Below are 15837 nucleotides of genomic sequence, written 5' to 3' on the forward strand. Positions count from 1 at the left end.
CATTCCTGCAATTGGAATGCTAACTTTTCTGGCTACTGCATTTCTATTAAAAACTATTTTAATTTAATTTAAAGATATTTCTGGAGGTACTTTTATCTTACCTGTCTTCTTGTGTTCATTATGAACAGCCTGAGCACCTGATTTTATTTTTTTTTTATTTTAAGTTGAAAGCCTCAAATTCAGTAATGCTAGTGTAATTATTTTGGAGTACTGCAGTAGATTAAGGCCATAGTTATTGGTATTATAAATTAGAAGCCACGGTAGATGATTTAATCTACCTTCCAAGAGCCAAACTTTTTCTGGATTTTACAGTTAACGTTTGCACTTTTTTTTTCCTGTCAACAATCCGCACTTCTTTTTGGGGCTATCTTAGGTTTTGTGACTTGGCATCACTTCCATTTTGTGTCAGTGTTGTTTTATGTGACTGAATCCGTACTAGGCATGTTGAATAGTTAATATATGGTCATGTGTTTGGCTTTTTAATTAAATTGCTCTTTATTCACACAGAAAGACATAAAATCTCAATTACCAGAAGAAGAATCTCTGTATCAGGAAATAAAGAAAAGCACTAACATTGCTGCAAAATACTTGGAATTGGAGCAGTGCCTATCTGAAGTCTGTCAAATAATTTCTTCTACTTTACAAGGTATTTATCTGGGTTATTATGTGACTTGGTAGAAACCTGTGGACTAAAGGAAGACACGTAAAGCAGGAGAAAGGGAAGGCTACTTGGCTTCTCTTTGCAAAATGCTGCATTTGATTATTTTTTGCTTTTGTTTTTCATAGAGTCGTACAGAAACACAAGCCCTCTCAGGAGCTTTACAGAAAAGATTTGTGTCATAGCAGGGTATTTTAACAACTATTGCAGCGTATTTGCCTTGTCTTCAACTTCTGCAAACAATCCTGTTGAGAAAGTAGCCCTGCCTATTATGAACTTGGATGAATTGTACTCTCTGGTTGACTCCCTTATTATGAATTTTGAACTTGAACAAGGACAGCCATCACTGAAATCTCAAATTCTTTGTAATGAAACTACTGAGACTAGAGGAGGGCAGGTTGCATCAGGTGAAGTTAAGTTGGTTTGGAAGCAGAAGGAGACTCCACAACACACACACAAGGACCAGTCTTCGCTTCAATTTACTGCTGAGCCTTCACCTGGTAGGATACAATGGGTATAATTTACTATTATCCAGAAATTCAGGGAAACTCCCCTTTACATGAAGGGAAAGCAACATATCACAAAAGCTAAAATTTATTGCTTGTATTAGTAAGTGGTGTGAAGGTAAGTGACATGGTTATATGAGAAGTACCCAAAATTTAACAAGAAGAAAGGTAATTCCTTAAGGATCTGTTAGACTTGAAAATACAGTGCCTTTTGTTTTAATAAAAGTATTTATTATACAAGCCTATTAGAATGTAATGCAGTAAGTAAAAAAAACTATTGGGGGTAATATGAATGGAGAAACAAAAAACTGTTGGGGAATAACTAAGAAACAGTAAACTCTTTGCAGGACATTTACATTTCTTCATCCTAAACCTTTGACTTAGGACTCTTGTTTAACAGTGGAAGGAGATTCTTTTGAAGGACATTTTAATATGTATTTATGTTGCATACAGTTAGATAAGAAGACTGCCTTCCTATCTTAGATACTGGAAAGGTAGATGATGGTGGGTACCAATTTATTTGTTAACGTTTCTTCATGTCTGCTGCATTATAATCTAGCAGTGCTATTGCAGTTTCAAAGGGTTTTAAATGGCTTTAATTTTTTAAAATCTCAATTATGTTCAGCCTCAGCCATTAATACAATCTTTGTATTAATTTCTTTAGGGAAAAACTATGAGAGATGATACAAGTACTTTACAACCTTATTTGATGAAGGCTTTTTTTCGTTGTTTTGTAGCCCATTGCAAAATCTGGGCAGTACCAATGCTGGTGCTCTTCAACTCAATCTGAAGTAAGTTGGTATTGAGTTTTGTTGTTAGCTAGCAAATTAACCCTTGATTGTTCAAATCACTTTCAGTGCTATTCATAGAGGATTAGAAGCATAGCTCTTTCTAAATAATATGTAAGTCATTCCATGAGGCTGTTGATCCTAATGAACTACTTCCCTGTGCTTTTTACTGTAGTCACTGCTTAACCTCTTACCTTTAGTCTTCTGGCTGAAGCCAGTGAAAATTAATAGTGAGGATGAAAATTAATTTGAGTCTTTACTCTTTAATAAGTGGTTCTAGCAGGCCTTGAACCTAGCGCAGTTGACTGTCAAAAGTGCTGAGAAATTTGTAAGATAAATGCAAAGTTTTTTCCAATACATCAAAGCTTCCAAGCCAGATAATCATAGTTATCTTTCCTTCTGAGGTAAGGTGCTCAACATCTTGATAATTTCAGTCTTAGAGAACATATCAGGCTCTTAGAACTATTTTCTGTGAAAAGACTACAGTAAAGAGAGTCAATATTTTTTATTTGAAAACTTCTATAATGTAGTTATAATTGAAGCTGTTATTCCATGATTTTTTTCAGAGGAAACAGGGAACAACTATGCTGAACCAACAACCCACATGTTTTTCTTAATACTCATATGCCTTACCGTGTTGTCAAAAAATGTCTTGTAGTGCAGTGCTGCCCTGAAAAATATTTAGCAGTTTTTACTTTAGCTATAATTTCCTTCTTGCATGCTATGTGATATTGCTTTATTGCTTTCCTAGGCCTTTAGAAGTCTGCTTAAGGGTTAACAAGTGTATTCCATTGTTCAGATTTCAGTGCTTTAAAAGTGAAGAGAAACTTTGTATATTTTTCACTTCTGTAAATGTATTATTTGTGTTTGGCTGAAAGTTGTAAAAACATAAATGGTTCTTCTGAATCATGTATAGAAGTGTGAGCATTGTAAAAAGTAAAACTGGATTATGTAACTGATGACCAATTTTTACAACCCTAAATGTAAACTTCATGTCTTTTTCCTTCTGTATATACTGGTTTTTGAGACCTTCCTATGTCACTGAGAGTACTGCTTCCTTGCAGAAGTACCATAGTCTAAAAATCTGAAGTAATAAGAACCCTTTTCTGTAGCTCACAAGTGAAACCAAACAAGATAAGACTTTTTCTTTCCTCTATTAAGAAACGTAACAGTACACATTTAGAGACTGGATACTCATTAGTTGATTAATACCTATTAATGTCACAATACTCAAATTGCTTCCAATTTCTGCTACTAAATACAGTGTTGTTATTCCAAGCACCCATTGCAAAATTATGCAAGTGTGTTAATGGTGTTCCATCTGCAGAAATGATAAATCATATTTGCTTTTGGTTTTGCATTTTATGAGAAACATTTCTCAGAAAATAACTTGTTTTTTGTAGTTCTGTCTGTTACGAGAATTTTTTTGGCTGTCTTTTGTTTTTTTCTTTCTAAGACTGAAATGCAAACTTGAAGCTCAAACTGACTTTGAGTTTCTAGCCTTTCTGAAATTCAGGAGAGACACCATGCAAAGAAATGGGCTTCTGATAGAGTTTTAACTGAGGTATCAGATGGGCACCCTTAATCATATAAAATTTAGCTGTTGCAGGATGAGTGAAAATGTTGCCAATAGCTTCTTGCTGCTTGCCTGTTGTTTTTTATTCTTGTGTTGTTTTTTTTTCTCTCCATGCTAGCTATATCTAATCAGTCAACTCATCTATCTTTCTCTTATTCACATTGTTATATTCACAATTTAGAGTATTATGTTAACAGAACCTACTCCTGCTAGTATTTTCTTCAGCTTGGTGCCCTTGTTACAGTTATACATCATTGAAGTGCTTCGTTCTTATGATATATACAGTGACTATATATCATCAGAGTGAGCTAGTGCTCTCATAACATATGGCATTAATACATCAACAAGCCTAGCTGAGGCTCCAGTAATCTACTGGTGTAATATACCATAAGGTATATTTATAACTATACGTAAGTCTGTCTATAAATTATGAATGTCAAGGAATTGGGATCATAGCAGGCAGATTTTGGGATGGATTGATTTGGATGGTATGTTATTTTACTAGTCTTACCAAGAAGTTGGAGGTAGGTGTGGGTTAAGCCCAGTTCAACAGAGAAACACATGGCTGAAGACAGTATTTGCATCACCTACCTGGACATAGTGGTGAGATGAAGCAGACCCTGATATTGTTGAGATAAAGAGCTCTGCAGGACAGTCCAGATATTTTCATCATCTTGCGTTGTTGCAGATCTGGCTGTAAAGTCAGGGTCTGGATTGCTTCTGGTAGGTAGTGCTAATACACAGAAGAATCTTCTGGTAGTACCTTTGGAGTTTCTTCGAAAGCAGACACCAAAACAATGCACTTTAAGTAGAGTTTTTACTTTAGTATGTCACAGTTAATTACTTTGGCAGGAATATCTATAGGTGTTGAATATATCTTTGGGGAATTGAGATGGGAGTGGGATCACAGCCAGTATTTATTAAAACAGTTTCTATTAATTAGCTGCTGTTCATAGGATTAAGATATTTACTTCCAGCAGATTCATGTAGTACATTCACTTACTCCTTTACACTTCATTTGCATCTGCACAAAAATCACTCATAGCAGTGGAGCTGGAGCAAGAACTGTGAGATTGTGGCTCTGATGTGGAGGCTTGTGTTGGCTTATCCAAGAGACTTTGATGTGCTATACCCCTCAGCATGTGCAGTTCCTCTTTTTGGGTAATGTTTTCTAGTCACCGTTTCTCCCTCTGCAGCCTCAGGTACCAGCAGAGCCTGTTCATACACCCCTTTATGGATGGGGCTTTTATGGATTTGGGTGAAGCTTTGTCACTGTAGGTGTGATGTACTGCTAAGAGCTAAATATGGGGGCACTATATTTGGTTTTGAATTTGGTTTTTTGCTCAGAGGTTCTCAAACCTACAGTCGAGCTGTACATCCCTGAAAGACGTGTTGAGTGAACAGTCAGGAACATGCACATGAAGCAATGTTTCAAGACCTGAATAGGATGTGTTGTTTATGGCTTTACTTTGTTATATGCACTGATATAATCTGTAATTAGTGAGTTTTGCCATTATGGTTTGGGATTTTTTTCTATGGTTGGTTGTTTCCTTTAATGTACTGTCTTCTTATTCAGTCAGATTTTGGGTAAAAAGTAATTAGTAGTTTATGTACTAAACTCATGAATCTCATTGGCTAACATAAAAGTAAAATAGGAGTGGGCTGTTCTAATTTTAAATATAAAGTGGGAAGGTGGATTATTCAAACTTCTCTACCCTAATTGTATTTGAAAAAATCTAACAAAGAAAAACCTTGCTACTGAACTAAACTATCTTCATAATCATGATCACTTAAAGAAATTAGTAAGAATTAGGTATTTCTTCAGTTTTATACTTGAATGGAAAAACAGTACTACTTTAATAAGCATACATAACTCTGAGAATATTTATCTGCTACTTTACTGCTTTTTAGAACTCAGCCTCTTCTTATGTATTTAATAGCAGGAGAATAAAATTGCACATTTCACTGTCATCCAGCATGAATAAATGAGGTGAACCACTGCAAAAAAGAAAGTATGTTTATTTTTGTTGTGGAAATTGGTACAGCTGTGGGAGTCTACTGGTGATTAAGCACTAAATTGTTCAGTTTTATACATAGTTCGGAATACGTAGCACCTTTATTTCAGGTCCTGAAAACAGTTAACAATCCCAGAAGGAAGTATAACTCCAGACTATGAACACTGGATTATTTGAGAAGCCTTCAAACAATGTTAGCTCGTCTTTACTGAGACATTTTATATTTAAATGTACTTTTAAAAAGCTCATTCTAGTTCTACTTTTTAAAGAACATGTATCCATATTAGAAAATAAGTATAAATAAAATCTTCTGGCACTCACTGATTTATGAGAATACTCCAGATGAAGAAACAACAAGCTTCAGTCTAGATGTAATTTGATCCAATAATGTCATCTGCAGGCAGAAGAGGAGACTACATCTGATTCATCTCTGCAAATATAAGCCATTCTTTTGTGTGCAGGGAATCTCTTATCATTCTTTATATACTTCAATATACTGTGATTAGCTGAGTCCTGTTGCTTTTGTATGTTTTGCAGTTTTTCCGATTCCATGATAAGGTGGGTGTTTGATTAGGGTTTTTTTTAAGTTTGTTATGATTATTTTAGTACAGCATTTGAATTCCTATTCAAGTGTTTGGTAGGATCTGAGACTGTTTATGTGTTATCCCAAAGAAAGGGCTGTTTGCTTTTTAAAAAAATCCTAATATTTAACTTTTATGTATTTAAACAATTGTAATACTTTCAGTTTTCTGCTCTTTCTAGGACTTGAAGTCAGTATATGTAACAAGACTCGGTTACTCTTGAATTATTTTCCTGCCCTCTTTTTCACTTGCTTGTTCTTGTTGTCTTAGTAGGTTTATGTTCTGGTTAGCATTTGTTGCTAGAATAAGAGATGGTGTATATATAATCTAATAAATGTGAATATAATTTGATTGTTGTAGTGAAAACAGGACAAAACCAAAAAAGATTTCCTGAGCTAATATTTCATCAACAGCAAGTACCATAGACAGCATAAGAAATGTTATTTCAGTTATCTTTCAATCTGAGTTAATTTCTAATATCTCTATTAGTAAAAGTAAGTCTAAGTAAATTGTAATCAGAAAGATGTATGAATAGTTGAGGAAAAGGAAGGAGAGTATCAGAAAAAAACCCCCACAGTGATATGGAAACTGTACTTGACATCTTTCATGCAGGTTTTTTAAGCCTACTGCAAGCGTTACTTCATTAATATTTACATAACTGTAGTAGCTTAATAACATTACTTAAATACTTCACTTACATTGGTATATGAGATTGTCTGAGTAGTTTAATTTTTTTTCATATAGTTACATATAGCATAGAGACAAATATCCATGGTAAAAAAATGCACATAAACAAATTGACCTTGACTATTTCCCTTTCTTATTTAAAATATTTTAAAGTCTGTGAATTTGTTCAAATGTTACTTGTAGCAATTAAAATAAATGTCAAGTACTGAAGATTATGATGATCAACAGACATGAGAGAGAGAAAATGTGAAGCGACTTTCTGAGCACCAAAAAACCAAATCTGAACTTCTCTATTTGTAGTTTGTATCACAACTTGGCCATATACAGATAGTAATTTATATGAGGAGACCAAAAAAAGTAAGGTGAGTTGAGAACAAGTGAAGTTGAAACATGTAAATTATACTTAATGTCAGATACTTGGATTCAGAAGTAAATTGTTCTGCAGTTTAATTCTGGAGTATGCTGTAAATAGGCATCCTAAATGTTTTTTAAAGAATATTTGACCATATGGGACTTCACAATGTCAGAAGGGTAAGTGGGGAATAAAGCAAATGTTGTTTTTGAATGCCTGAGCCATCCTAAACAGTTGATAACAAAGCTGATAAATAGGACTCAATTTGTTGGTCTTGTGTTTTGCCCCTTGCCCATCCCCTTAAAAGGAAATTCTTTCAGTTCTGCTTCTTACCCCTAAAATACCAACTTATATTCTTAAAAGCATTTGTTTAAGTATTTGATTAGTGAAGATAAAAATCAGAAGAGCTTATTTTGGTGTTAACTTAGCTAGCCTTCAGTTCTTGTTTGATTATGACGAGTAATATGCAAGTTTAATATAATAAACTTGACTCTTTCCATAAGATGGTTAATCACGTTGTGAGGTGTGTAGAGTGCATGTGAACTTTTTATACTACACTTACCCCACCCTCCCTGTGAGCATGTAACACCATCCAAAAGGAAGTATGCAAAGGTGTTCTTTTGTATTCATCCTGTTGTGTGGCAGTGTATTCATTGTTCTAATTTTACTGGTTATCAGGAGAGGGAATCCAGGTAGTACGGTGAGCTTTGTATGTAGCAAAAAATGGACTAATACAATGAAGTATAAGAAATTATTTCCTATTTGCATAAAACTTTTGTTTGTGCCTCTATGTAGTTACCTTAGACAGCAGTGGCTAATGCTGAAGGCCTGAACCCTTACTTTTTCCCTATACTGATGCTATCATTAGAGGGTGTATGAGTTGCAGGGTGCCCCAGAGAGACTTCAGGGAGTTGGTTCTAGCTTCGTGTTTTCTGGGGAATCCATATGGAGTGCTCTAGACGTAGCATTTGCTAGATTGCAGGCCCCCAAAATACTCCGGCAGCAAGAGCTGCTGGTGTTCCTTTGTGCTGCTACATCCCACGAGTGTTTCAGGATAGCTGGGATATTTCCCTCCTTAGCTCTACTGTAAAATTAACATCTCTCACTGCTAGGACTGAATCAGTAATTCTCTATCCAAAACAATTTGTCACTTATTAATACTTCTTTCATAATTCTCTTAGCTGTTTTAACTCTGCCACTTGTCAGCCCAGTCCTTGAACAGCAATCTCAGAAAAAGATGGATAGAAACAAAAAATTCTAGACTGACAGTTTCAGATTTTTTCTTTTATTATAGGAAAGTTCTGCTGGCCTATACCATGTGGTTCCTGAAAAGAGTAGTTTCAAGAAGACAGATATTTCATGTGGTAGTTTTCATACTTTATTTTTTTCTTTCTCCTCTAATAAGGTGGTGGAAAAGCTTGGTCAAATATTAAGCTCTTCATTAGAGGACTGTTAACTAGAAGATTGTATCTGCTTTTTGTATTCCAGGTCGCAACATATTTCGGCAGTTTGTTATTCCTATTGCAGCCACAAGATGGAAGTGTTTCACAAGGGTCTATCAGATACCAGCCCTTTAGGCAGCGTCTCCTAACCAGGCATAGAAGGAATATCATCACTACCTAAAAGTTAACACTCGTACCATGTTCGTAAAACATGAATTTCTCTAGCAAAAGATGATTGTATAGCTTACAGGATAATATTCTGTTATATATTCCCTTAAGTAATTATATGATAGCTGCAGTATAGCTGTAATTATGAAGATAGCTGTTACTATATTCAAAAATATTTACTACCCTAAACTTATTTTTCACATTTAGTTTAGCTTTTTCAGAATATTAAATTTACTATTAAAAAAAGGCATATAAAAGCTTTTGCAAACCATAGTTAAATAATAATTTTTATCAATACCACAACTGGATTCCTAAAACAGTGGGCCTAATTATGTAATCAATCTCAAGGGATAACTTTTCCTGTGAGGTTTATATGAATAGCACAGAAAAAGTAATTTTATTGGCTCAGATTTAGTATTGGAAAATGTAAAGATAGGAGGGGTGATGACCAAGTGAAGCAAATTAATTACACTTCAAGTTCATTCTTCAGCCACTTCTAGTCTTCAAAATCTTACAAGTAAACTCATGTTTTGCTACACAGGGGCTTGCATGGCTCCTTATTCTTCCTTGTCTGTCCAAGTCACATATTGGGTTGAGGATGAAATTTGGAATGGAACTCTGAAATTGCATTGCTTCCTGTTGTAACTGGTAGGTAAGAAATAGCTTACAATCTTTAGGTTTTTTTAACAGGTTAACTTTTCTAAACAGAAGTTGCTGTAATTATGTTCTAATGATGAAACAGGTTTATTTAGGATTATTTTTAATAAGTATTATTAGGAAAGCCTGTTAATGTCTTCAGGGGTACTCCATTATTTAGTAACATTTTTCCCCCGTTTAAAATAATCCCAGGTGTTTGTTAATATTCCTTACATCATAGTTTCCTGCTGTATCCAAATGTCTAAGAAGATCTGAGATACACTGTATTTGTCTTTCTCCATCCTTGGCTTTGCTTCTTGTGAAAGTGAGGTTATAAATCAGTGAGGGAGGATTTTTTTTTTTTTTTTTTTTTTTAGGAAGAGATTCCTTGTTTAATAAGCATTCTGCATTTACTTACAATCCCACATGTCCAATAAAAGCATAAAAATGGGCATGATGCAATCCAACTTGTCAAATATTTTGCTTGCAAAAACTTAAATGTTTTATTGTGTCTTGGTAGCATGGGATTCTTCTGGAGTTGTTCGTCTGTATTGTAGTGGCATTGCAGTGGAATAAAAGGGTTAATAAAACTTATCAGTAAATGTGAAATGAAAGCAACAGTTAAAAATTTAAGGTGTTTTTTTTTTTTCAACTAATGAGCCATGTTAAATATACTTTTTGCAGACAAATAAGGCAGGTCTGTATTGGATGTCTCCTGATGTATATATTGAGACTTGCACTTAAAGTTGGGGTTGCTTTTTTGTTTGGTTTTGTTTTTTGTTTTTAGAAAGCTAGAAGTAGGTAAGTCAGAAGTAGCATCACCTGGTGATCTCTAAGATCCCTTTCAACCTTAACCACTTGATGATTCTATGATTCTTCATTAGATATATTTGAAAAAGAGTTCTCTTTGCAGGGTACTAATATACTTGGTTCATAATAGCTATCGCTTTATCTCCTCCAACTTCTAATGCTATTAAGTCATCATAAAACTATCTCCTTTTGTAGCTGAAATTTCAAAAATCTACAGTGTTTCTTATATATCTCAGTGCTTTGTAAAGGTGAGAAACTTTCTCATTCAAAAGATGGGGGAGAAAGTTTTCAATTAGATTAGCTGGTTCCTATGTCCCAGGTGCAAAGGTAATCAGTGGTCTAATTGTATCTTTACGAGCAGCTCTTATTGAAGAAATAGATTCTTAAATTCAGGAGGATCTGCTTAGATAAGGTGGTATTTTTAACCTTTAGGGAGTAACTTAGGTGTAAGTTGTTGCAAGAGGTTAACTAAGTTAGTACACACTTTTCAGGGATACAGCTATAACACTGTAAAGGAACTTGCTTGACTACAAACCAGCTATGGACAGTGTCCTGCTATATGGTAAGTGAAATAGTCTTGATTACTTGAATTTAGAAGTTTGTGCTTATTAATTGTGTTGTTAGATGAGCTTGTGAGGCTGTTCCTAGAGCACTTAGAACCCCTGTGAAACCTGCTGTTTAATCTGTCCATTTAATGGCCCCTATTCACTGTACTTGAGACCACACTGCCATGCTATTAGTTTACAGCAGTGGTCTAGGAAAGATGAGTCTTCACTAAGACATATAATACATAAAACACATTCATGACAGCAGTGACAACGCTGTATTGGTAGACTATGATGTCCAGAGAATAAAGAACATTCTGTGTGATGCACTTTAACCAAGTGAAGCTGTGTCCTGAGAGGGCATTAACCAGCTTTCTCTGCACAGAGAAGTAAAGACATCAGTAACCTGTTATATACAAATGCACAGAGGTGAAAAGCAGCATAGCTGGCTTTTCTCCTGACTTCTCCGGTAATTGGTGCTTTCAGAGAAAATATTATAAGCATGGAGGAGGAAATTCTTTAAAGAATTTGTTGTTCATGATGTCTTAAAAACTCTTTTGTAACCAGTAGCGAAAATGTTGCGTAGAAGCAGATAAACCTAAAAATAAGTTGTGACTGATACATTTAAGTTAAATTGGGAAGATTGTTTGAAGCTAAAAGAATACTGTGACTGAATATTTCTCTCCTTTGTGTAGGTGTTAGTAGGTGGAAGCCACGTATCTAGTTTGCAGTTCCACAGCATTAGGGTGACTACTGCTTAAGAGAAATTCCCCTGTAATGAAATGTCTGAATTTTCTGTGTCTTGTGTGGAAGGAGTCATCTGCCAGACATTTTCAATAGGAATGTAATAATTTAGCAGGCAATGAAGTGCACCAGCTCCTTTTCGCATTTGTGTTTGGGCTGTATATTCACAATAAGATGTAATAGTAAAACTTGTGTTGCTATAGAATTGAAAATATAACTCTGAATGCACAAAGTTAGCTTTTGTATTGAATGTTTTTGCAGTCACTTCGTCTGATTGTAATATTTGAGTATGTGTGAATTTCTTCTGACAGCTTATGAATGCTGTTTGTATTATCATAACTGGTCAATAAAAGCCATATTAATGTAGAATGGTGGTTTATGACCGAGTTATTAGATTCCTATTAAATTCTTCTAAACTTGGTATGTAGTGGATTTCCATGCTAGTATGTTTTCTTTATTAATGAAGAGTAGGCAGACTGTCTGATTGATGCTCTTTGTAGTTTTTTAGCCTGTGCTTTGTCTCCTGGAAGCAATTTTTTTTTCTGTTCAGTTTCTCTTCTTTATTTTTACATGAGAAATATATGTACATCTCTATATTAGTGTAACAGCAAACTCAGATGGCAAAAGCAGTTTGTGGAGGGTAAAGGTTTTTTAGTTAGCCACTGCAGAGGCTGTATCAGGGATTTGCTTAGGGTAAAGATATGTTGCATAGTTTGTGTAAATACTCACTATTTGGTAGGCATTTTCTAAATGTAGAGGAAATCCCAAACAATTTAGAGCTGAAAACAAGTGGGGGGGAGGGAAAAAGATTTTTGAAATTATGGCAGAGCCTGAGACTCCAACTCCTTTATAATATACAGATAGTATCTTTATAATATGCTATTGTTCCTAGAAATATGATTTAGAAGAAGAGTTGTACCCATTCTAGAGGGAAGTCAAGGGAGGAAAAAAAGTAATTCTTAAATCTCCAATATGATGAAGGTGACAAAACGTAGGAAGGTAACACACATTAAAATTAATAGCAGTTGTTAGAGTTATCAAGTTTTCCATAGTGTTAGAAAAATAGTTATAAATACCCTATCACTTATATTGTTTGATTCTAAGTCTAGAATATCCCCACCATGTTCACTGTGTACATTCTGTAATGCCAATACATATAGCTTAGTCACATATTGGCGAAATAATTTTAATAATGAGCATAAAAGTATATTTTATGCTATTAAAAGTGATATTACATGATAATATGGTGTCTAGGATATCTCATATTTTTGTTCTGGTAAAAAGAGTTTTGTGTTTAGCATGAAAGACCTCTCTTGACACTTTGATTGTTGACACCATCATATTAAATAAAGGAAGGATTCACAAGTTAAGCAGATTACTTGCCACTTGTAATTGTGGGCTATTGCTTCCTTGAATTACTAGTATAAATATTGCTGTTTATGGTTCTGTGCTGTTGTACAATAATTATGCCACGCTGTGTCTTTTTATTGTATGTCAACTAGAAAACTGTTAATGCTGTGTAAATAATAGCAACTCCCAGCAACTAAGCATATTTGGAAGTGCTGTAAATTCCATGCCTTTTTAATGTGGTCTTTGGAAAATACCTGTGCTATTCTGTAGTAAGTAGTAAAATTTCCCCAATGTCACAACAGGCAGCTAGCTCTTGTAAACCCATGCCACTAAAACACACAGCTTTTTATGTATACAATTCTTTAATGGCACAACATCTGCAGAAATAAGGTACCTGTTTGAGTGGTGTATTATAATGGGAAATTTTCCAAAACTTGACATGTTCTTTGGCTGCACAGACACCACTAGATAGTACAGACACTCCACCTTCTAAATCTGTTTGGTTATTCTGGAAACCTCCTTCCAAGCTTTAAACTGACATGGCAAAGATACAGATGAAGGGCACTTAATCCTTACAAGTGGTAGCTTTAAGTAGCCAGGCTTCTGATTAAGTGCTTTCTTTGATGCCTACTTGAGCTTGAAGCTTCTGACCAGTCAACAGCCAACTGAATTCTCTGTATCAGAGAGCACAGGGGGTCAGAAACTCAGATTATGTCCACTTCTTGTTCCTAGAGGTGGCACTCAGTCATGTTTGCCCTCCCATCTGTGGAAAGGTATTCCTATGTTATTGTTTAACATCTTGTGGAACTTGCAGTAGCTAGAAATATTTTTCTTTGTTCTACTTTAAATTTATGCTATATTCTCTGAATCTGCAATTTTGTTTTGGTGTGGACAAACCTGGGGTCAACAAAAGCAGGAACTGTAAAAGGCATTAATGACTAGAAAATCAGTGAATGAGCAGACAAATTAGAGCTGCCTAGAGCTGCTGTTCACTAGAACAACACTTAGTTGTTCTAGTGAACAAATAATACTGCAACTTAGGTAGTGAACAATTTAGCATACTCCTTCCAAACCTGCAGAACTTGCACATCCAGATGAGCTGGTGATAAATACAAGCAGTGGGCAGTAGTGTTCCTTCGGCCCGTTCCTCAGAACACAACTCAAATTCATGATAGCTTTAAAGTCCATAGGAGTGTACTTTTTAAAGGAGATTATGAAAATAATGGGAAACCTACTATCAACTAGAACATACCTAAATGTGTTTCAGCTAGTGTCATTTGGTGCATTCTGATCCATTTCAAATGTAGTTCTAGTTGTGATTTTTTTTCACCTAATGAGAACTGTATTTCAAGAGACTCTTTTTATATGATAGAATAAAAACAATCCATATTCTAGGTTGTCTTGAAGATAATGAACTATTGGTCTAATGTTGACCTTCAGTTCACTAAAATTATCACCAATGGCTCAACTTAGAGCAAGCAGAAGTGAAATGCTTTCTTTTAATTTAAAATTACACAAAAAATCAAGTAAGTGAAATTTTGAATATTTGAGGAAGAAAGGCCTGTGGCGGTTTTAACTGTTGCTTAATTTTTAAGAAGTGCAAATACACCAGAGTTTTAGAAAAATAAAGTAAATACACTGTCCCTCTGACATTGTCTCAGATGAACAATTTTTCAGAAGGATTACAAGGCTGAGCAGTCAGTTTTTGAGAGGTGGAGTATAGTTTAGTTGGTGGGCCTGCTGTGATTGGAATTGATTAATGGGTGTTATGATAAGCATAGAAACAGATCTGTGGCAGCTTGTCCTGCTTTCAGCTGTCACAGCTGTGCCTCTTCACTCTTCTTCCAGCCCTATCACACTTGCTGGCAGCCTTTAAAGTACCTCCTTCCCTGTGGAATTTCTGCAAATCATTTACTCAAATGCCAAGATACCATAGAAGCAGCTGTTTTTGAGAAAATTTGTTACATATTGTTGTGATGAAGAATATTATGTTGGAGAATCCTTTCCTCCTGTATGAGGAAGCATGCTGTGCTATACCCTGAAGAGAGGGTTAAACAATGGTTCTGATGGGCAGGTGCACTCCTTAGTCAAAAACTTTCAACCCTGGCTCACACAGTGACAGTTTGCAAACCTGCTGGTTCAGTGATATCACTGTTTCTGCCTGACAGTTACAATAAATAATCACTGATTGTTAATTTTATTGCTAATGTGTTTAAAATCCTGATAGTTGGCTATTTTTGTTTTAATGTTCAGTAGGTTTTATAGACATTTATAAATGCAAGTTTTACAAGTTCTGAATTTGTTTTGAAAGTATTTCCCTGGTTTCCTTATATGGAACGGGGATCACCAGCAGGATCAGATACTTGGCTAGGTAGCTTGACAGGAGTCATACAGTTTTAACAGAAAACTAGAGCTATCTGGATTTTACACAAAATAAGGGCTGGATCCAGACTTTGTGTGTAAACTCATGGATTTCAGGAGGATTGCCTAGTAATGAAATGGTTTGGAGGATATGGGACTTAATGTCCTGTAAGATCTCTCTTATTAGTTACAAAAATATTTTCTTCATTTTATAGGAAACTGAATAAGCTGAGACAATGAAGATCATTGTACATCTATGTCTGGACATGTTGTAGATTACAGTACTTTAGCTGGCAAATAGTCTATTTATGGAATTTCTTTATGTGATGTAAGTAATTTTTGGTTTATCTGTTTGCTTTAAATGCCTGAGGCAGCTCTATCAGTATTATAATTATATATATACAAAAAGCTAACTCAGTCAAATTAAAGCTAAGCTCTAAAGCAAATGTTGCACACAGGCAGTCTCTTTGACTAAATCTGCAGGTTGTCTAATTTATCCACTAAGATAGTATACAGTTTATCTGCTGAGATAATTTTGCAAAGTAAATACTTGAAACAAAAATAAATAAATGTAAGTTTCTATATGGTATTTAATAAATATTTTGTATATTATACATA

At 34.9% G+C, this 15837-nt stretch overlaps 1 protein-coding gene across 1 annotated transcript in view; it reads left to right on the forward strand.

The window, feature by feature from the left end:
* KIF14 (kinesin family member 14) overlaps nucleotides 1–15837 on the forward strand; it is a 63562-nt gene that overhangs the window by 23136 nt on the left and 24589 nt on the right. Inside the window, exons 28-29 of the mRNA XM_010006792.1 lie at nucleotides 508–646; nucleotides 787–1158. Of these exons, the coding sequence (XP_010005094.1) occupies nucleotides 508–646; nucleotides 787–1158 (511 nt within the window). The remainder of the gene's footprint in view (nucleotides 1–507; nucleotides 647–786; nucleotides 1159–15837) is intronic.

Source organism: Chaetura pelagica, unplaced genomic scaffold, assembly GCF_000747805.2.
Source record: "Chaetura pelagica isolate M959 unplaced genomic scaffold, ChaPel_1.0 scaffold69, whole genome shotgun sequence".
In the NCBI taxonomy this organism is placed as follows: domain Eukaryota; kingdom Metazoa; phylum Chordata; class Aves; order Apodiformes; family Apodidae; genus Chaetura; species Chaetura pelagica.